This window comes from Drosophila tropicalis, unplaced genomic scaffold (assembly GCF_018151085.1).
Source record: "Drosophila tropicalis isolate 14030-0801.00 unplaced genomic scaffold, ASM1815108v1 contig_443, whole genome shotgun sequence".
Lineage (NCBI taxonomy): Eukaryota > Metazoa > Arthropoda > Insecta > Diptera > Drosophilidae > Drosophila > Drosophila tropicalis.
In genome coordinates, this window is record NW_027172907.1 from 6830608 (window position 1) to 6854804 (window position 24197).

Sequence of the window (24197 nt, forward strand, 5' to 3'; positions counted from 1 at the left end):
AGATTACCAGTTTAGTTTAAATATTTTCTCTAGTTTTAAAGACTTTTGTTCTGTTTTGGGCTGGTTTTCTCAGTTTTGTTTGTTTTCCTGTATTCGTTAGTTTATTTTTCTCACATGACAGAATCTTTCTCCACTTAAAAAAATTCAAATTACTTAATGCAAAAAAAAGAAAAAAAAACAACAAAGAGAAAGAAAACTAGGACTGACTGCAAGCAAAGTTGCCGAGTTTTTTTTTCTCTATTTCTCACTTGGCCATGCAAAGCCGCCCAAAACAACAATAAAGAAAGCACAAAAAAAAAAAAAAAAAAATAAAAAAAGTAGAAAGCAAAATATTTGCTTATGCCTTAAGAACTGTCTGAACACACACACACACACACACACACATACATATGTATACATATACACTTCGAGAGACTTTACTCAGCCTTTTGTATAATTCATATTTTCCAACCACTTATTGTTTAAACTAAATAAAGCAAAAAAACTTTTTCCATAATTAAAACCGACAGCGCAGCGTCCTTTTGGGACGGGGACGGACTTGGGGGGTGGTGCGGCTAAGGGTTTGGGGCGCATTGCGGGGGCATAGTACGGTTGACGTTTGGCGTAACGACGACACACACACACACACACACACACACCGACATAAACAGTAAGCCAAGCCAAGGCAAGGCAAGGCGCAAGAGCAGAAAACAAAAGTTTATTTTTTTGTTTTATTCCGGTTTTCCCTTCCTCTCGTAATTCTATGCGGTAAATTAAATTTTTCCAGTATTGTCCTTGCATTTGGACAACAACAACAACAACAACGACAATAATTTTCACGAGTGAAAACATCCGCGCGGCCTAAAAATAGCAGCAACAAAAAAAAAAAAAAACAAAAAACAACAAAAATCGGCAGAACAAAAGACAAAAAATAATCAGAGGCACACAGAACTAAAGACTTTATCTTGGCGGATTTTTCTATACTCTATATATTAAGTGATCGTGTTACCAACTTAAGACAAGCAACTAAACTTAATTCAAACAACTTTCCATCACCAAATCATTAGAGGGAATAACATTTCCTTGGTGTCCGTCAATAGGAAAAACCTTTCCGGTCAGAAGAGTATTTGAATACGGCTAAAGAAAAATGAAAACTGCATAGTGAGTGTTGCAAGAACGAGGGCGGCAGAATGCTTTATGAAAATTCATATGTGAAAGATGAAATGGACTTTATTCATTTTTATTTTTTGCTGCCTGCCTATTTTGCATATTTTTTTTTTTTTTGTTTTGTTTTTTGTTTTGTATTTCCCTTTCATGCCTAGCGGCTGTTGGAGCAAAAGAGAAAGCAGTTGCTATTATTTTATTTATATATAGCATAAATATTTCTAGATATATACTATATTTATACATTCTAGTTGTTTTTGTTGTTGTTGTTGTTGTTGTTACTGCTGCTGCTGGCAGTTAAAAATGAAGAATTTATATGTGTGTCGATATAACGTCAAGTTCAATTAATTCAATTTCTAAAGCCCTTTGCAACACTTATTTGATTATTTTGTTTTGCTTTCGACACTAAAAATAGAACTAGTTCGCTTATTGAGCAAAAAATGTTGTCTACTTTTAGGCACTTAAATGCATCCTAATTTCGCCTAGTTTTGTAGTAAAATATGTGTAATAAATCACATCAATTACTGAATCCTCATCATATCAACTAGTTCGTGACCTTATTGACTGAAACATCTGCTTTATATGATAATGAAACCCAGTTTATTGGGGGTCGATTTTCTATCAATTTTTGTGTTTAAGTTTATTTCGTAATTTGCTTCTTGATTTTATATATTTGCCAGGCCTCATTTTCCACCAAAATAAAAACAAAGAGAAACTAACATAAATAACTGAAACATCTGTTTTTAGTTTTCGCACTGAAATCACTTAGGAGCCAAAAGTTTTTCTTTTCGCATTCCGCTTCCATCCACTTACCCAGCCCATCGCTTTTTTTTCCAGCGAAGGCGTTAAAGGCTTACTACCGTAACGTCCCGGTTTTCCCCGCACCTTTTGGCGCTTTCGCCGCGTTCCATGCCAAACATCAACTGAAATCGCACCACCTTCGTCTCCGTCTCCTCACCACAAACCAAAAGTCCCTTCGTACCGTTAGAAATGTAATTTTGTCGTAAATGTCATTTTTTATGTTTTTCTTTTCTTATTTTTTTTGTTGTTTCGGCTGTCGTCTGCAATTGTTATTGTTGTTATGTGTTACCAAAATATAAAAAAAGTAAAATACACGAAAAGAAAACGAGAGAAAAAGAAAAATGTCTTCAAATCACAAAACGTAAGCCCTGCTCCCTATGCCCTCTGCTACCCCCTCTCCATCCCCATCCCATCATATTCACCCTTTCCTTCTCATTGTGAAGCGCGTCATTTTTTCTTGCTCACAACTCGTTCATTTTATTGGATTTTCTGTATTACTTTCCTCTTTCTGTGTTCTTCTTCTTCTTCTTCATCATCTTGTGTTGCCTTTTTTTCTCGCTCTCTCTTCTCTTATTCTTTTGCTGTTTTGGTTGTTAGATTTAATGAAAATTTGTTGAATGTTCTGACAGGCAGGCAAAGAAAAGGCGTGCAAAATTTTAAATTGATTATTGTGAAACAGCAACGAGAAATATTTCGCACATTTGAGCTGTAAATAACGACGACTAAAGGATACCCTATTACAAAATGACAGATAGATAGAAGAAGTTAAATATTTTGGAAAACCTCCAACAATGATTCAATTCGATTTCGATAAGAAAGTTGATTTTGATCTAAAATGGCTTTTTTAGCTTCTTAGCGTTGCTTTATCCAAGGACACACTGTCTCGAAATCAAGCTGGCGAACCTTTCAACCTTGACTCATGCATAACTCTAGTTAATAAACTCTTATGACCCCTAAATAAAGGGTATATACAAAAAAAAAAAAAAGAGAAAGAAAAAAGGCTTATGTTTTGTTGAAGATGTCCTGTAGTTCTTCTTTTTGTTGTTAAGCAAATGTTTTGCTGTTGCTTTTGCTATTGCTTTGCTGATTTTGCTGCTGTTGTTGCTGTTGTTGTGTTCATTCTGTGTAATATATTAACGTTTATGATGAAAACATAAAACTTGCACGCGTCGTTTGCTGCTGCTGCTGCTATGTTTTGGTGGCGCGCTCTGCTTACTTTTAGGTGCGTGTGTTGGATTTGGTTTTGAGTCCTGGCACTGCCAGGACCATCCACTTTTATGCCTCACTTGGTTTTAACAGCACAAGCGAAGAGTAGTAGGTGGAGATGGTCTTGATGATGGTGCTGGTGATGGGGAGGCGGGGGATGGGCAACAAAAACGTCCTCATAAAATAAATAAACGGCAGCCAACACACAAAACGAAACGAAACAAACGAGTCGTCCTGGAGAGAGATGGATTGCAGCAAAATCAGGCAATCTTTTTTGCTTGCCTTTTATCTTTATCTTTTTGCATAATGGAAATGGTTAGAATCATTTTTTCTCCCCCCTACTCCGCCATCCCGATCATCTTGCCTCTGTGCTTCTTATTCTTGGGCTCCATTGAGCCCTTTTTTATAGTCATTTTTAGTTCGGTTAGGTAGTCGCATTTTTTATTGCTATGCATTTTCCCCAAAATGAATTATGTTATTGGATTTGGCGTGTGTTTTAAATGGGGCTTACAAATTAATGAGTAAAGCAACTGAAGCACAAATTATTTGATTTAAGAACGACATGTACTAAATTTATATATATATATATATATAGGTATTTTAATACTACATAAAACAGAAAAATGGCTGCAGCGGCCATTAAAATTGTTGGTCTTTATGTTGGGCAAAATTTTATGTTTATTACCACGAGGGGAGATTGGTAAAGTTGCTTGCCTTTGAACGGAATCAGTTCCAAAAAGAATCTTTACAATTAGCTTTGGGCAGACAAATTTGAAGGAATTTTAGGTTTAGATTTTGATTTCATTTAAGTTTCCAATTGCTCGTCAGAGCAAAACTTGTTGTACAAAAGTTTTGGCCATTCCAAAGTAGTAAACCATTATGAATTACCATCAAAATGTTGTAGAACAATTGAAAATCATGATACAAGAATTGCCCTTAAATAATACAATTTCATGACCATTAAAAATTTAATCTATTTTCTACCTTTTTGCAGCTAAGATGAAACATTTTCCGGCAATTACCTTCCATAAATGAGATAATTTTTACCCTAGCCTCTAGTTCTATGCAATAAATTTTCATGCTAACCCGAACCAAAAAAAAAAAAAAAAAAAAAAAAGGAAAACCAACAACAAGCATATAATAAAAATATACAGAGAAAGAAAATCCAATTGCAAAAACCAAGCAAGCCAAAAAACGAAAAACAAATAGAGAGTAAAAAACAAAAAGAAAAACAAGAAAAATGGCTAAGGAATGGAAAAACCATTGTGTACAAGTGAAAAGGGATGGGGTGGTGGGGTACAAACCAAAGAACCAGAGAGTCAGAGCTAGAACCAGAACCAGAAAATTATAATTAAATTTTGCGTATTGTATTAGCCTCGAGATGGGCCGCTAAGCTGGCCCCAACTAACCTCTGCCACCCTGTTCTTTTCTCTCTCTCTCTCTTCTTGTCTTCAGCTACTCGTCAGTTATCTGCGGCCTGCTGCACCCTCACATCTTTCTGTCTGCGGTTTGAATGTTGAGCTATGGAAAGACAAAAGACCAACCAAGCCAAAAAAAAAAAGCAAAGAAAATACTGGGGAACAACAACAGCAACAACAGCAAATGGGCTAAAGAAAAGCTTGCAGCTGGTTTCCGTTTGCCGAGCGAAGATTTATTGCCTTGCATGGAGGGATTATATTGTATATACATATATAAGAAGCTAAAGGAGAAGGAGGGAGGAGTATGAAAAGGGACAGCAGTAGCAGCACGACGAGCAAAAAAAAGCAACCGATGGATCTCTTCTTAGTTACCATAAAGCCGCTTAAAGATTTTAATTTAAGAACCGCAACGAAAAATAATTATTTTACCCTCTCGCTTCCCTACCACCTTACCACCAGATCAACATCATTCCTATCTTCTGTCTCTATTCCTCCCTCTTGGCTCTTGGCATTGGCATCGACATCGACATCGACATCGACATCGACATCGGCTCATTCATGCGCTGCTCATCATCAATGCGAGGACACGAAAATCGACGGTCTGAATCTGATTTAATTTGTTCTACTCATTAATTTATTTAGTTAGTGGCTCACTCTCACTCTCTCTCTCTGTCTCTGGTTTCACCAATAATTATCATTTAATTGTTGTCCATAAAATTTCATTGCCTACTTTTTTGGGCCGTTTCGGTGGAAAATTCGTTTTTGTAATTTTCATTAAAAATTCAATAAAAATTTCAGAGCAAGAGCACAAAAATTTTTCATTAAAACTAAAATTGCACATTTTGGCGAGAAAGAGACCGAGGAGAAGCTGCAAGTAGTCGAGGGAGCTACCAGTTGGCTTGTGACAGAGGGTGAGGATGAGAGCAAGGGAACAGAATTTATGATGCCAGCACGTGACCCAGGCAACACTTAAATGATGGCTTAAATGAGTCCGTGACGGGCCCATGTAACAGAAGTTGCACTTTGCAGTTGCATTTGAATTTATTAACAGTCCAAAAGAAAAATAACAAAAAAACAAAAAATTAAATGAAACACACACACACACTCACAATTTTTAAACAATTTGGCAAACGAATTTAAATTTTATTTTACATTGCCCGAGGACAAATACATAAAATAAATATGCAGCATATAAATAACTTTCATTTAAATTATATTAAAATGGCAGAGAATAAGAGAAGACACATGGAGAAAGGGGTGAGAGAACAACAACAATTGAAATGAGAACAAAAAACTGGTCGTTAAACGGTTTTTCATGACAATTATGCTAGTCTCTATTTAGTAATTTCATATGAAAATTAATGGAAATTATAAACTTGAAATAAAAAGAAGCTAAATTAAATTCAAATAAATAAGCTTCAATATATTTGCATTAAAAAAATCATAAAAAATTCCTTTGAAAGAAATTATACAAACATTTCCACTTTTTCTAAAATGATTTTCAGAAAACAAATATCCCATTTACCTTAAAAGAAACTCTGGTTCTTTTTTATTAACACTTTCAAAAACAACTTAAAAAACAGAAATGGTAAATTAAACTCTAAAAAATAAGAAATAAACGTATTTAAAAAGAAGTGAAATTGATTCAATGTAAATTAAAGAAATATTTTTTTCCCTCCATTCTAGTTTAAACAATATTTTTTGCTGATATTTAAATATATAAAGAAATAAAAGAACTTGGCAAAAATATAATAATAATTTTAAAAAAAATCAATTTTATATGCTATTTTTCTTTAAATTTAAAAATTAACACCAAACAAAGAACACTTTTTTTCTAAGAATTCTTTAAAGTGGTTTTGATTTGACTGATCAGGCGAAATAGAATCGAATAAGGTTATCTTTGGCAAATGTAAGAAATCTATAATATGGATTTGAAGGTGAATGTGGAGAGGGAGATGATGATGATGACGATTTGGAAATGGTGAAGGAATGATGGGGGATATCATACATAGTCGATAACAAAATCCCCATGTTCTGAAAGGTTGCATGTTATTTGGTTAATGCCTCCGCCGTTTCGGTTCGGTACGTTTCGTTACGTTTCTTTTCTTTCCGTTACTGTTGGATTTGTAGTAGAATTCCAGACACGTTTGACGTATGTATAAGTATATCGTATATATATGGTATGGATTTTCTATGTATTTGATGAAATTCAAACTGGAAGTGGGGCGCAGACGGCACACGGCAGTTTGTAGGTTGGTTTATTGCGGGTGGCGGTGGCGGTGATGGCTGATGATGGTAACAGTCTAAACAAATGGTTTCCGTTTAATGTAAATAAATCGATGTAGAAATCGAAGAAGAGTTTCGTGTTTGTTTTTGCCATCATCAAATTTAATACAGCCATAGAGCATGGGAAAATCAGGCTATATTTGTATTTTAGATGATGAGTCAAATGAATCAGATTTCATCAGCGAGACTTAACGGGTACTACAAAAAAAGGAGGAATAAAACCAGCAAAAAAAAAGAGTTTTCTTGTTTGTTTCTTCGTTTCGTTTTTGTCCTCAACAACTTACGGTCTGCTGAACGAAATCAAAGCAAACCGAGAGCCTTCTGAATACCAGGAAAACAGGAGGCGGTCAGGTCAGAGAGGAAGTGAAGGATGACGAGTGGAAAAAGCCTCTAGTACAAGTTGAATATTTTCTTAGTTTTTTCGCTTATTTTTGTCGAGTTTTGTGTTCATTTTTCTTTCATTTTTTGTATTTTGTGTATGTTTGTTCTTTTGGTTTTTATGTTTGCCTTAATTCCGTGTCAATTTTGTTTTAATTAAAAATAATCGAGTTTTCGTTTTGTTTTTTTTTTTTCTGGTCTCATTTTTTTTGTTTTTCTTTTTATTTATTTTTTTTTTTTTGTGTGCAAATTGCAACAAAATGAGTTGGCTGAAAACAAACTTTTGTGCCGCTGCCTCCACTTTCTGTCCCTCCGACCCTTTGAATCCTACATCTGACTCTTTCTGTCATTTTGTAACATGTCCTTGTGTGTGTGTGTGTGTGTTTGTGTGTTTGTGTGTGTTAGTCAACAAAATGAAAATGTCATTGCACATAAAGGCAGGAAGGAGCGTACGTGACTCGCATTGCCGGAAATTAAGTGGTGTCCCAACACGTCCAAAGCGCACGAAGACGGAAAAAGCCACAGACAAGTAAGGTGGAAGCGAGAGGGGCGACAGAAAGGGATAGAGAGAGAGAGAGAGAGAGAGACAGAGAGAGAGGTGAATAAGGTGGTAGCAGTCAGGCAGCGACAATATGCGGTGCACACACACACACACACACACACATATCTAGAGAGGCGACACACACACATGTGTATGTGAAACATACGTGTGTGCCAGAAGCTAGCCAGGATTCCAGAACGACAATCAAAGCCGCACAATTTCGCTTGTTTGTCAATAACAATGAAAATTGCACAAATCCCCCGTCTGCCACCACACACTTCTCTTATTCCTCTTGCCATCGTCCCCGATCCCTAAAGACTGAAAACTGCACAAAAATATATGTATGTATCGATATATGTACATATGTGTATCCAAGGCATACAGGTAAAAGATACATACATACATATACACAGAGACAGCGATTGAAACGCCAAAAAGGGTAAGGGAGATCAAATTGATAGGCATCGACAGCTTTCTAATGGGTATCTCGCATACGTTGAAGGAACACAGCAGCAGCAGTGTAAAGGTTTCCATCACAGTTTACAGATTACTAACCGATAATATGCAGTCATCGAACTCGAATTCAATTCAATTCACTATGTGCAATCGATAGTCGAAACGATATTAACCAAAACGAGACCTATTGAACTTGTATTATTGTGATAAACTGTTATACTAATGTGACTAATGACTTTTAGTAAGTTAATGGATATAGAGACTTAAAATGTTCTAATGCGTTTGGCATACTGCTAAGCATTATAATTATGTTACAAAACTGTTATATACAACTGTTATAATGCAGTTGGGATTCTTTTTCTACTTGAAATAGTCTTCTAATTAACATTTTAACCTATCTCAAATAAACAAAAACATCATGATTCAACCGCTTTCCGTTGGCATTCTTTTGATGGACGCCTTCTCACTGTAAGTTCCCCCTTCTACCAAAAAGATTTTAACATCATATGCATTTTTGAATAAGTTTGGCATTCCGTTCCAAATCTGATTTAATACCATTTACCCTATTCAACATTAAGGTATACATTATTCATTGTAAAACACAAAGTCACCGAGAAGGTAAGAAGAAAGAGAGGGAGGGAGGGATCGAGGAGGCAAGCACACACGACATGCCATAGAGAATGCATTCCATCTCTTCTCTTTCCTCGCGTCGTCGTCGTCAAACAATTTTGTGAAAACTATGCAAAGTGTTTAACACTCATTTGCCGAAATGTAAACCAAAAAAGCATGCCAGACCGACCAGTCAGACTTTTCCACCGTTCCACCGACCCACCGACCTACCATTCCCACCATGGAGCCAACCAACCAGCTTCAGAGTGTGGTTTCGTCTGCTTTTGTTGTGTGTTTTGCCTGTCATGTTGTCTGTCTCCTGACACATGGTCACGACCTCTCCCTTGCCATCCCTTACCTTCCCTTGCCATCTTGGTTTTCTCCACTGCAACGCTAACCACCACCGCCAACCACCGTTCATTCTTCCCCACTCTTTTCATCTAAAGCAGCACCAGCAGCAGCAACACAAGCAGCCACAAAACGTCAGTGGCAGTAAAAATGTTGTTTTCTTTTTGTTGGCAATTAGCAAATAACTCACATTATGTTCGCGCATCGTTGTTGCAACCAAATCCTGGCCATGAAAACGCATTGGTAATGGTAAGGGGAAATGGAAATTCGAGTGGCACAACAAGAATGAGGAGGCTACGGTTACAGAAGAGGAGCCGGCGGGTAGGGTAAGTCATGTCGCCATTGCTCCTGCTGCTGGGGCTGCCAAAGCTGCTGTCCAAATTGATTGGTTTGGCGTTGCTGATGATCGCCCATGGCATGAAAATTGAAATGCCATCGCTGTAATGACAAGCGACGCAAACGCTCATGTACGACGTCATTGAAATCCATGCAAGTAGAATCAGTTGTATATGGCATTATATGTCAATGTACATACACACACACACACACGCACAGTGATTTCGCCAAGTTATGTCCACGACAGCCAATTGTAAACTGACTTTTCAATTCTCAATATATGCAGCGAGGCAAATCATCTACATAGAGTCAAAGCAATGAAAGTGCAAAGAGGCAACTAAACAAAAGAGGATGAAATATGAGATCGATTTATTGATGTCCTATGGAATTTTCGTTTTACTTTAGTTAAAACAGAAAATCTTGATCAAATATTTATTAAGCAAGAGATTAACTTAGCCTAAGCCTGCTTTAATTATTAGTGCCGAATAATTCTAGATGCTACGCTAAGTATATCTATATGGGCATTTTCTGGTAATGCAAATTTCTTGATGTTCTTCCAGAGATTCTAATCAAATTAATCAGCTTATTCAGAACTTTTAGGAATGAAATTTTCTTAAAACACACACAAGTAGAGCACAAGAGCAAAGAGAATCTTCTATTACATTTATACATTTATATTAATATATATGACGTATGTATATTCATTCTAATATAACTGACAAGTTTAATAGATATGAAATACACTTTGTGTTTTTTCTCTTCCAACATTTATAATATTTTCGGTTTTACTGTTTGATGCAAATAATTGTATTAATTCAAAGCATATTTCATTTTTGCATATTTTATGCTTACCAACCAAAACCCAAAACCGAAAGAGACAGACTGATACAGTCTGAATGGGAGAGATGTAGAGAGAAAGAGAGAGAGAGATGGCTACGAAATGTTGCCCTTTCTTTTCGCATGTGCATAATATAATAAATGTATATAATGTATGTATGGGTAGGTTGAATTGCGTTTGGATTTCAATGGATCGGGAGAAGGGGTCGGCAGTGGTGGGCCAAAGGGAAGGACTTAAAAAGCACTTAACCAACCATAATTCATGCGCATTTATTTTTTGTCCACCCCAAAACTAATTTAGATTTATATACACACACACACACACACACAGAAATATTTCTATATGTATATGTACATATATATATAGAATAAATTTGTGTTCCATTCCTCACTGCAAAAATGTTTGATAAAGAAGTATTATTTAAAGCGAATCAAAAATAGGTATAAATCTCATCAAATGTTCCCAGAAAATGTCGCTTTTTTTTTTTTTTTTTTTTTTTTTGCCTTTTTCCCCGAGTGTAATCAAAAAGTGGGCAATTATTTAGGCTTTTAACATGTCAGCCACGTGGCAGCTACAGCAACAACAAGAATCAACCATAAACGGAAACGGAAAAAGAGAGCCAGAGCCAGAGCCAGAACGGAACACACCCACATATACACACAGACACACAGACAATATATGTACATACATATATATGAATTGAATTTTGATTTGGGTTCTAAAGTTGTCCAGGCAAAATGTTTTCAGGCTTCATTTAAAGGGTACATATGTTTGAGAGCCAACCAAAGAAAGCTCCCCCCTCCCCAAAAAAAAAGGTCTCTTTTATCGTTTTGTATTTTTAGCCAATGGATAAAAGGCAGGGAAATTGTCAAGGTAAGTGACACACAGAACTGAAAAACATGTCTTTTTCTCAAAAAGATCTCACATAAGAAAGTCTTGAAAAAAAGCAAAACTCTTAATTTTATTAAGTTAAAGTGTAAGGAACAAAACAAACTACAAAATTATTCTTGAGTTTTCATTTCTATAAACATTTTTGTTTTAATTTGGCAAATCTCAGCATCTATTGTCATTTCAGTCATCTGAAATTTTCTTCTCAACTTTTGTTGTTTTAAATATTTGGAAAATCAATGAAAATGCTTCTCTCTATTTTTGTTTACTTTGTTCATTATACACCTTAATTTGCTAAAAATTGAAGTCAAAAGCTATTGCTGCTGCTGTTGGCTTTTGTTTCTCTGATGTACACTCAAAGTTAATTATCATAATGAAGCTAATTTAGTTAAGAGGGCCAAAAAGGAAAACCACAAATTAGTCCAAGAACAAACAAAAAGGACATTTCACAGAAGAACACAGGACACAGAAAGCGCGAAATAGCAACTTTTCGGTTCATAGAAATGGAGAGAGAGAGAGAGAGAGAGTGAAAGGAAAGGATGCTTGCTTGGAGGCTAACTTATCTCAATTTGAGACACATTTTTCAACGTAGTTCTTCTTCTGCTCTTTGTCAACAGCAAATAGACAAAGATGGTGAAAGTAAATGATGACAAGAGAGAGAGGGAGAGGCAACGGCAAAGGTGAAGAGGAAAAATGAGCCGAGTTTTTGCGGTCAACTAAAAATAATTTATAGCAAAAGGTTTTCCCTCCACTTTAGATTTAATTAGTGCGTGCGGTTTTTGAGAGTTAAATGCCACGCCCACATAGCATTTCACTTCTGCATCGTCCTCCCACCAACACCTCCATCAACATTCTGACTACTTGATATATTTTTCCTTCATCTCTCTCTCTCTCTCTTCCTCTCTATATACTTTTCTGGTGCGTGAGAGGAAAAGTTATTAACTGCCACTAATTACACATTTTTTCAAGCGATATTTATATTCATGCCCAGTAACTGTTTTTCCCTTTTCTTCTTCTTCTGCCCATTTTTTGTATTTCTGCGTTCTTTTTATACCCTTGCAAAAAGGGTATATTAATTTTGGTCAGAAGTGTGCAACGCATAGAACGAAGCATCTCCGACCATACAAAGTATATATATTCTTGATCAGCACGACGAGACGAGTTCAACTAGCCATGTCCGTCCGTCCGTCCGTCCGTCCGTCCGTCCGTCCGTCCGTCCGTCCGTCCGTCTGGATCAACGCAAACTCCTCCTAGACCGTAAGAGCTACAGAGCTGAAATTTTGCACCTTGTATATACTGCAGGCATATCTCGGATTCAGCCGGATCGGACCACTATATCATATAGCTCCCATACAAACCCCAAAGTCACAAACAGTGACTTTTCTCAATAACTTCGTTATTTTCTGAGCTATTGTCGTGAAACTTAATATTAGAGAGTTTACTACGCCTATAAGCGACTATGCCAAATTTGATCAAGATCAGGTGACTATATCATATAGCTCCCATAGGAACGATCGGGCGAAAACAGTGACTTTTGTAAATAACTTCGTTACTTTTAACGCGATTGCTTTTAAATTAAACATTTCTTAATTTAATATATATGTTAATGACTGTGCCGAATTTGATAAAGATCGGGTGACTATATCATATAGCTCCCATAGGAACGATCGGTGGAAAACAGTGACTTTGATCAATATCTTCGTTATTTCCTATGATTGTAGGCCTTTCTTTCTCAAGCTTAAGCCTTTTTAGATAAAACGTTCTTCCACATTGATGGCTAATAGGTAAGGATAGAGTTACCAAAAAAGTTGCAAGGGTATACAAACTTTGACGCGGTCGAAGTTAGCCCCGGCCCTCTGGTTTTTTTATTCTGCCAAGATGAGGCAAGAAAAGCAAGGAGGCGAGAAGTCCTACCGTACGATACGACGAAAACGTAAAAGCTCTCCTGTTAATTATTATAGCCACCGTTACCGCTGCCATTCGTCGACTCCTTCTCTCTCTCTCTCTCTCTTTCGCTGACTCTTTGGCTCTCGTCTTAATTACACTGGATTATAAATATTAAAAACAGAAGCAGTTGCCAGTAGTAATCAGGACATCAGACAGAAATAAAAGTGGAGAAATAAAATATAAAAAAATTATGCTAAAGGAAGCCATTTTGTTCGGTTCCGTTTCGTTTCGTTTCCTTTTTGCTTTTAGTATAAAAGAAGTTGATAAAATACTAAAGCTTCATAAATGCCAAAAAGCATAAATGAAAAATGCAAACGCCCACATACATATGTTGGTGAGATTAAAAGATCATACTCGTCCTTTATTGATACAGAATACATAAGTCTGGGAGTCCTTTTATCTACAATTTAGAGCCTTTTTTCTTAGAGTCTCATACTTTTGTTTAAAATTGTAAGCAGCAGACGGCTCACTTTCTAATTCGCAACTACTATTAGCAGTTCAATCTTAGGGAGCACTTGATTCTGTGAAAATTTAAGCGACTAAAACTTGTAGAGATCTAAAGTTCTGTCTCTGAATAGTCAAATATGTATGTATGTCGATCGTTAACGTATCAAGTCAAGTTTTTCTTTATCGCCACCTAAAAACAGTTTTGTTAAATTTGAAACGTTTTTGTGTCTTTTAACATAATGTAAGACTAAGTTTGAGCAAAATATCAATTTAATTTGAATTACTTTCTTTTTTTTTGCTTTTTGGGTTATAAAACTCATAAATTTGTCATCCATAGCATGTTATTTTGGGGTGCTACAAGGAGAAAGTTTCTCTTCTTTTAGTTGATGGCCCACATTACATCTCAACTCCTAACCGATTCAACACACAACATATGGCGAGTGAGCGAACGTCAAGCGTTTACATCAAAATCTCATGTTGCCAAATAGAAAACCATTTTCCGCCACCCTCAAATCCCACAACCCCCATCAGGACACGTAACAGCTGCTATGTTCGAGAAAGAAATTTTACACCAGGCTGAACTGGGAGCTACTACTTGGGCTTGGGCTTGGGCTTGGTCTCTCTCCATTTGTGACCCTCTTATGTGAAGTGGAGAAAGAAAGAAAACTACAGCCAAATGCAATATAAAAATCAAGTTCTAAAAATAACAAGATATATTAAGTATAAGGAAGTAAGTACAACTACTAACACTACAAGTGCAAGTACAATAGTAAAAGCGTGAACACAATGCGGCGTATACGTAATGTGAGCAACTTGAAATGTAAGAGAGAGAGAGAGAGGAGGAACAAAAGGACAATACGAGGCGAAAGGAATGTGTTGAATGGAGCCAAGAAAATGCATTGTTGAGGTCACTTGCGGCACAGGCACAGCTTGATGATTGAGAAATAAAATAATAATAATGCATGACAATAAAAAACGGAAACGGAATAGACCATACCAGACCAGACCACACCAGATGAGAACTGGAATCCGACCAGGTGTACATATAAAGCAGCAGCAGCAGCAGCAACATGCAAACAAAATAACTTGGCAATGGGCATGAAGGACTAACATAACATTGGATACGAATGACTATTCTATTTCCTTTACATAAGCCTAATATACCCAGGTTTTAGATGAAAAGAAAGGAATTTTACTGAGCATGTTCTTTAAGGGTGGACATGATGGGCGTGTGTGTGTGTGTGTGAGTGTGTTTTCCGGGAAAATGATTTATGGACAAGCAGTAGCAGCAGCAGCTGTCAATGACAAAAACTCCTCTTGAAGCAATGGCCCATTGACAGCGTCGTCTATTAAAATGATACGAATGAACTCAACTGAACTGAACTGAGTCGAGCTGAGGAACTTTTCACCTCCAACTCCAATCAACTCCTTCCTGTTTTATGTCCCATCTCGTTCTCTCTCTGTCTCTCTATATATATGTGTATATATGTACATATAAACAAAATCCTTCATGCTTCTTCCATCCTTCATCTCCTCATGATACATAACTGATTTTCAATTTGTTTAAAGTGAAGACCAACAACAAGAACATCGATATGCTTTTCCTTTAGGCCAAATTGGCCATTGCAAGAGAGCGTGAATGAGGGACGGAGGTAGGGGTAGGTGGAGAAAAAGCAAGTGGCAATGTGTAAAGGACGAAATGGAAGTAGTAGTATGTGGTAGTCTTTTGCCTTGGCTCACGTCTCTCATATTGCCACAAGACGTTGCACATACTCACACGCTGACATTAATGTCCGCAAAATGTTACTCGAGCTGTCGCACAACCATCCACCCACACCTGTGTTTGTGTTTGTGTGTGTGTATGTGCCCACCCTTTTGTCCTGCTGCCGCCCCCTATTCATTGGTCGTATTTGTCTTATGAACTGTCAAACTGACATTCATTGACGCTTGACATGTAATAAACGAAACGAAATGTTACGAAATGAAAATGTGAATGTGAATGTGCATGTGAGTATGAGTAAGCGAGTGTAAATGCGAATGCGAATCCTGCACGAAAATCAAACAATTTCTCTTCCTTCTATTTTTAGTGGGCATCGGAAATATGATTTTTTCGAGCCATTTATTTCTTCTCTTTTCGCTTTTTTTTGTTGTCCTTTTTTTGTTTGATATAAATTGATTGCATTTATTAAAGGGCGTTAATTTAATTTACCAGAGGGGAGTAAAATCCCGCACCCTCTAAAGCAGAAAAGCTCGACAAAAAAGGAAAATCAAAATAGCCCAGCCGGAATATATAATTCAATCAATTTTCTGTTGAATTGTTGTTACGAGAATGCGATGAAAATAAAAAGAGATTAAAAAACAAAAAGAGAAACTGAAAAATGGCTCTCACACTCTTTTTCATCTTTCATCTGCCATTTCAGCTTTATTTTCAATAACTCAATCAGTAAGAATGAAAATATCATTAGAATATCATTAGGAAATCGTGAGGATACACACACACACATATATAGCAAACAACTGACAAGAAGAATGCTTTGTTGTAGTTTTTTTTTTTTTTGTTTTTTCTGTTATTTTCCAGGTGCCAAGGTTCCAAATGCCAAAATGAAGAAAATTCCACAATGCAAACATAATGAGTTTGGGGAAATGCAAATAATTCGCAATGGAAATCATTATTGAGCACTGAACCAGACAGGATGACAGGCTCTCAACCTCTGATAGAGAGTGAAATGGGGACAGGGACAAGAAGAGAAGTACCAGTAAGACCAAGGGATGAATGGAGATGCATTTGCTCCAACAACACAATTCACAATGGTCATCATGATGGTTGTTTGCCTGTTGGTGTAAGCCAAAAAATTCATGGCCAAAAATTGTATTTTGCTGCCCAGCGGCAAATGCCAACGGCAACGGCAACGGCAACGGCAACGGGCAATGCCAGCGGTTCCCGAGAGGTCCGAAACGAAAATCACACGAAAATCAAGGCGGGGCCGGGACCGATAATCGTTAAGCGATTTCTTCTTCGTTTTCTCTCTCTCTCTCTCTCTCTCTCTCTCCCTTGCCCTCTACGAGATTTTGGCATCTTTCTCCAACCACTCTTGTTGTTAAATGAAGTGTTTAAAATTTACGATTTCGAAGGCAAAATTTATAGCTTAAGCTTGAGGATGGTTAAGCGAACACGAAAAGCCAAAGAAAAAAAAAAATTAAACTAGAGAGAGTGGGTGGGCAGGGAATGGGGGGGCTGAGAATCAACCCTCGAAACAACGAAAATTCCTTTTGATGGCAGCTAAGGGAATCAATCTCACATGTGACTGGGAAAACTGGGCAAAACTCTGATCCTGTTGATTGGATGACACCGAAATAAAAACGGAACAAAATTGTTAATGGAATGAACGAATGAAGAGTACGTACTGCAATAGCAGTAGTCACTAAGCCAATTACACGGATAACAGTACAGTACAGTACAAAACAGAGTAAGCTAGAGTGAGAGAGAAAGAAGAAAACAAAAAAAAAATACCAAAAGTACAATAAAGGGAATGCTCGTAAAAGTCACTGAAATCAGCTTAGCTAAGCAGAGAGAAAAAAAATAGAGAATGACACAGAGAGAGAGAAAGAGAGGGAGATAGAAACCAAAGTCCGTCCAGGTTCTAGTGAGCAGAGCGTTTCAGGTTTTCAATAAACCAACCACAACAAAAACGCTTTGCATACTTTTCTGCGTTCAGTCAAGTGGCAAACTCCGTACAGGAGAGGACGACTATGACAACGACACAACGACTACAACAAGGAGTGCTCACTTGATGAGCTTTCCAATTACATTTAGCTTGCTCGCTTCATCTCTTCCACACTCTCAGTCTCCTTCTTTATGTTTTGGTTTTTTTTTGTCTCAGTCTTCTCTCAGTGCCTGAGAGAAATTAACTGCTGCCTCGTAAAAGCCTCAACCATCAACATCATTTTCATAGCTAGTTTTAGCTTTGGCTCTTTAGTTTCATCGTCTGCCCACATAAAAATTATCATAAATGAACTTTTCTTTTTCGTCTTTCTTTCTTTTTCTTCATTCATTTGCTGGTGGTTCTTCAGTTCAGTTTCAGTTCAGTTCAGTTCAACTGAACTCAGTTCAGGTTAAGTTCCATGGCAATTTGTGTAATGAAAGTGAGTGCTACTACTACAACTAGTGTTTACTATATAGGTATGAGGGTGTGTGTGTATGTGTGTGTGTGTGTGTATGTTTGCGGCAAGCGGCACGTAATATACAATGAGTTGCCCCCCAAAAACCCCGCTCCCATCATGTTCATGTTGCCTGTCAAGAGCAGAACACGGCCATGCCAGGTGCAGGCTATAGTCAGTCGCTGCTTAGTAATAAAAATTCGTCTACTTTGGTTGTGGTTAATGAAATGCTTTATAAATTAAAAACAATGTGTGGTATAGCTAATGAAAAACAGATGCGTATGGTACACTCAAGTGCTGATTGCAGCAATCGTTTCTAGTTACAAGTGAACTAAGAGTTAACGAAAAGTAATTGAAAAATGCGTATATAAAAACTTCGAGTTTTCACTGTGCCTTCTATCCAAGAGATACAAAAATTGATTCCCCAGGGATTAGTAAAGAGTAGATATGAAAATAATCCCAAAACATTTAAGAAATGGAAAAAAATTCGAAATCTTAGCAGGCCTTGTACATTGCCCCATTGGAAAAAAATTTGAAATCTAAGCAAGCCTTGCCCAACATCGAATTAACCTTTAGGTTTTACTTCATACAGTTTCATTTGTTCTTGAAGTGTTGTTGAAAACGTTGTTGGAGCTGAACACTGAAATTTATTTTGAGTAAAAATTTTTTGTGGTTTTTTTTTGTTTATAAATTAAAAAGTTGAAAAGGATTTGAAACACAAAAATGTCCACATTTCGTGTGAAACGCTCAAAAGGTGGTTCCTGTTGCGGGGCTCCTTGCTGTCCAAAAAGTCAGAATGCGGATTTCTCGCAAGGAGCTGTAGGAGCTCAAGGACCTGATCCACAGTAAGTAAAAGGGTTTAACTTGAAGAAAAGTCTATCTTGACTTTTCTTGCAAATTTTCTCCTTGTCTTAGGGATGTGCCTCGCCAGACTTGCAATGATCCTTGCTCACCAGAAAATTGCAAGATTTATGGTGGCCTCGATGAACCCTATAACAATACGGGCACTTTCGATCCCAAAGAATGTTCACGTTCACGTCGTGGCCATGTTGATAAATCACTGGGATTTCCTATTGGCATTATGGCTGGCAGTAAGCAGGTTCAGAGTGGTGTACCCAATGTGGAGAGCATACGTTTCGCTGGGAATTTGAAGGGATTCGCTCATAGCTATTATACAAGACGGGATGAATGGTCAGCAGAGACAATTGACATGTTGGTAGTGGAGGGACAAGTACTCTTTAGCGATTCGGAAAGTATGAATCCACCCAATCAGAATATTTATCCCGAAATCTATGATGAGAATGAACAAAAGGTGACGCGACATTTCAAACTAAATGATATTGAATTCGCTATGGAATTGGAGACCCCCTTTGAATTGAACGGGTATCCAAATATTATCCGTAACATACGTCGCGTGATGAAGGAGTTTTTTAAGAAATCTCAATATGGCGTATTCTGGACACCCGATTGGTATCTCCTCATTTGGAAAGAGAAGGGCATTTGGATGGTATTGGATCTAAATGGCCGTGATAAGGAGACATTGAAATCGAATCATGAAAGTGGCTATCCCATGATGCTGGCCCTCAAATCAATGGACAATGTCATCTGGCTGATTAAGAACGAAAGCAATTTGGAGAAAACCGATCCGTTTTCGTTAAGAGAGATTTTGGTTGTCAGAATGGTCACCCCAGGACCCGATGGTCAGAGTTATGAGAGGGAATTTGGTATGCGTTTAAGTCAATTTGATGTCATTGCCTCGGACTATGCATATTTGAAATCGAATTTACATCTCACCTTGAATCCCAAGGATGCTCTACGCAATCGTAGTGCCTTGCCTGTGGCTGTGGCCACGGCATTGGCCACGAAAATCGATCATCCGGCCACATGGGATGAGAAAATGTACGATAAGGTTATGTGCTACGGTGTCAATATGTGTAAGAACTGTTGGGAGCCATGCATTGATATCAATCAGCCCATGGATTTGGATACATTTCCACGACAAATTCGCATGGGACAATTTGTTGCTGAAGTTCTGCTGACCCCGAATGTCTATGAGGGTTGGTGGAAATGTGTGCCAATGTATAAATTCAATGATTTCCATTTAAAGCTGGAGAAGGCCCTAAGCGACAGTGATTATGCCATCTTTCAGATCAATAATCAAATGTATTCATTGTGGAAGAAAGGTGACTTTATCTATCTGATGGATCCATATCGTCATCATATTGTCGGACGTATACTGGAGGAGGGTGAAGATCCAAAAAGTGCCACAGTTCGAATGTTTGGCAATATGGATCGTTTCTTGAGTGTCTTTCATCAGATATTGCTAGAGTCGAATCGTTCGGCCATTTTTCATATACATACATTGAAAATACGCAATATTACGGAATGCCCACCGGGTACGGCTCCGGCTCTATTGCCACCCGACGAGGACGTTGAGGTTCGTTCACTCAACGAGAATATACGCTTCGATGAGAACTATGACAAGTGTCTGGAGGAATTGGGTGAGATTAGTGATTATGAAGAGGACTTGGCTTCCGAAATTGAACCCATCGAGGAGGTTAGCTCATCCGAAGAGATGGTCGAAGAGGAGGAAGGTGGCGAAGCAGGACCAGCTGAGGGCGGCGATGAAGATGATGAGGAGGATTAAATCACACACTCTAAATAACGTTTTTTTTTTTTGCTATCTTTGGTTTTTAGTGCAACAAAATTGAAGGCGTGTGTAGTTGTGTATGAATTAACGTATTCTTAAACCATACAAAATATTAACATCAGTAAGAGTTGTTGTTTCTTTTCAATTTTCTTTTTCACCTTATTCCAAGCCATTAGCCAACAATTACCGGGCACAAGGCACGGCCCGTCGTTATGCCACTCCATTCATCTCTATTTAAAGCATCATTCTTGTACGACACATCCTCCTAACCAGTTTTTGGGGCCTCTCTATTGTGGTTTCATATTCATTTTTCATCGTCAGGTTTATATTTTTGTTGTTGTTAACAAGGTGGAAAGGGAAATGCAACACCCATTTTGAATTAAATGTCACGTTATTCTCGTGTAAAGTCGCTTGTTCAGCAACAAAACGAAAGAACTGCATAAAGAAAGGAAGGTGGCTAAAATAGTCTGCTCCTTGACAAGATGCACGAACGACAAGAGGCAGTAGGTACTCTTCAGGCAGGAGTATAGGAGTAGGAGGAGGTGTGTCTCTGGCGGTGGAAGGGCGTGGTCCATGTATGTCATTAAAAATACAAAAAAAAGAAGGAAACACCCGACGAATATCGTTTGTTAGTTGCTGCTGTTTTGCCTGAAGGTTCTCACTCGCTCTTTGCTGCTGTCTGCCAGGTGAGAAGAGAAGACAACATACAGGAGGCCAATGAATCTTTTTCACGGGTGCATTACGTTGGGGGGTCCTGCTTCCAATTCTCAGCCACTCAGTCACTTAGACAGGGCCATTGTTGTTCTTGTTACTGCTGATGGCTGGCTGTCTGTCTGTCTGTCTGTCTGGATGGCTGACTCAGTTCTTGCATTTTACCTTGCTTCATGCATGTTTTCTTAGGGTAAGGGTAGGGGAAACCGTTTTGAATTCACAAGTGACATTTTACCAAAAAGTCGACAGCGCGAAATTAATGGAAATTTAAAAATTGCATTTTTTCACAGCCAACAAAATGACACACACACACACACACAAGTAGTAGACAGACAGAGAGAGAAAGGGCGAGACCGGAGAGGGACAGAAGAAGAAGGAATGCTAGTGACGAAGGAGGCACACAATGTGGTCTTCAGATAATGGAGACAACAACAAGAACCAAAACAGTTCAGTGCGCGACATGTGGCAAAATGCAGAATACCTGGTGTGGCACGTCGTTTCTTCCTTCTCGTCGTTGTTGTTGTTGTTGCTGTCGTGCTACGCTGTCGCTCAACTTGAGGTTTGCTGGGCGTGAAATTTGCATGCACAAAGCGACAACTTAACAAGTTTCACAAAATGGTTTGTTTAAATATTAATTTGAGACTATTGATGGGGTTGTTGGTTTGTTGCTCGCAGCATCTCGCAACAGTTCCTGCCTCGAGTTTTCCCCCATCCACACAAAAAACAAATAAAGCCGCATACCAATTTTATCAGGCATAAACTTTTTCCATCAGTTTCGCAGGATAGTTGAAAACATTTCGTTTTGCAATAGCAAATATATTTAAACCTCTTTAGCATTAATCGATAGCTTTTAAAATTTCCTCTTCTAGTTAACTTTTTCGATTGTGAGTTGCCTTAAGGTGAACGAGTCTTCAGTATCGAACGATTTAACTCTGTGCTAATTAAAAAATAACTAGTTTTTCTTCTTAGTTTATGGTCATGATAAAGTCTGGGATTAAGTTCTACTTGCGTATTTATCCTTATTAAGCTGACTGCTTACCTAATTACTGTTATACAAAAGAAACTACTTGGTTCAATTCAGATTCACTTTGCTTACCCACACACAAAAAATGGCATTCAATATATCATGTTTCCATTCATAACCACATATCAAAACTTACCTAGAACGAGAGAGAGAGAGAGAGTGAGATTAATGTATGAAAATTTTATGAATAAATTAATTATTTTATTTACAATAAACAATTAAAATTGCATTTGTGCAAAAAGAAATGCACTGGTCCTGTTCGTTGGTTTTTTTTCGCATTCTGTTTACTGCTCTATTAATTTTTAATTTTTTATGCAAATGTGGTGCAACCAAAGCGCAATCAATTTGTAGAAACGAACCAATAACCACGCCCACCAACCGCCGTCCGGACTGCTGCTGCCACCACTTTAGTGGGCGGGGATAGGGCAGGACAGTGCGGTAATTACGCTTGTGGCTGCCACGCCTCTTCGCCTAGGACAAACATGTCAACAGCAGCAGTTTCAGTGGCAATGGCAGCGGCAGCGGCAACCAACCGACCGACCGGCAGACCGACCACCAAGGCAGAAACCAAACTGTAAAACCTAGAAAAATAAACAGAAAAGAATCATAGGGAGAGAATAGGTTGGGGGGGTGGTAGAGACACACTGCAGGACTCTGCACCTGCCACACACATACACACAAACACACACACCCACCCAATTGTAGGGGCTGGGATAGGATATATTTGGCGCAATTTTCGTGCTAAGTGCACATGATAAATTAATGATTGGTGGTGGCAGCAGCACTAACAGGAGAGAAGCATGTGAAGCCCCAACAGCAGCAGCAGCAGCAGGCACAAAGTGATTAATTGTCAGTAGAGGGATCAAGGAGCAGAGAGTGTAAGATAGAGGGAAAGGAGGTGGAACCAAAACTAGAGCATTGCACAGCCTATCGAATGACACCCCTCACTTACTTTATGAGTAATGGCCATATTTTTGATACGAATAATCTTAGAAATTAGTTGACTTTCCAACCATGCATGTATGTTTGTATGTAAATGGCCAAAATTTTGACTAATTGATTGAATGCCTCTTACGATGCCCACAAACCCAACTCACTCTCTCACTCCCTAAGCATCAGATGCCAGCAAATTGGGATAATATGCAATTCAATATCCGAGTGCAAAGAGGCAAAGTGTCAGAAAGTCAATTAAAACTGACTTGCCAAACCAAACGAAATTATCTTTAGGCTTATTGAAAAAGAAAACCTTAATTGAAGAGGTAATATTAAGGAGGATTTAAAAGATCTGAAAATTACACTTTAAGTTTGTGAAATCTTAATTAAAAACTATTTACTACTGTTCAAAATACTCAAATTTGTTAGACTCTTATACAGGACTAGCTTTTTTTCTCTCGATTTTAAAAACATAAAATTTCATGTCATTTAAAAGTTTCAAACTTGTCTTTAATTTGCTTTTTAATTAGCTTTCAAACAAGTTGAAAATTGCTTTTATGATCTTATGCAATTAATATTTCGGAAATTTATGTTGCTATTATTTTGAAACTAATCATAAAATGGACTAGAAGATAATCCACTGATTAGCTTGTTACTCAATAGTTTATTGTTATTAAGTTTTGTTTTTTCCTCCAACTAACTTATGTAAAAGCTTTTAATGATTTGAGACTGCTTTGGACTAGAGTATGGAGTCAGTTTATTAGCAAATGCGTTGCCTCCTTTGACCTTTTAGACTGTGTGTGTATGTGTGTGTATGTGTGTGTGTGTGTGTGTGTGTGTCTGTGTTTATTGCTGCATAATTCCCTTTAATATTGCGTTAAAGCTGGGATAGAAAATCAAAAAATCCGCAAACAATGTGTAAACACAAAAAGAGATAGCACTAACGAGTGTAAAAGAGAGAGAGAGAGAGATAGAGAGATGAAGAGAGAGGGTGATAGGAGAAGGCAAAGGAGTTGGCAAATGCAAATCCCCTTGGGAAGCCACAAAACAACTTTTTGTAGCTGCTGATTCTGCTGCTG

General features: G+C 37.8%; 2 protein-coding genes across 2 annotated transcripts in view; one reads left to right on the forward strand and one right to left on the reverse strand.

Moving 5' to 3' along the window:
* The window catches only part of shep (alan shepard), a 147044-nt gene that overhangs the window by 80067 nt on the left and 42780 nt on the right, over positions 1–24197 (reverse strand). The gene's annotated exons all lie outside the window — the stretch shown is intronic.
* On the forward strand, positions 18376–20575 carry LOC137573941 (uncharacterized). The gene is made up of 2 exons (XM_068286034.1): positions 18376–18645; positions 18716–20575. The coding sequence occupies exons 1-2, from the start codon at positions 18524–18526 to the stop codon at positions 20445–20447; spliced, it is 1854 nt and encodes a 617-aa protein (XP_068142135.1). The 5' UTR covers positions 18376–18523; the 3' UTR covers positions 20448–20575.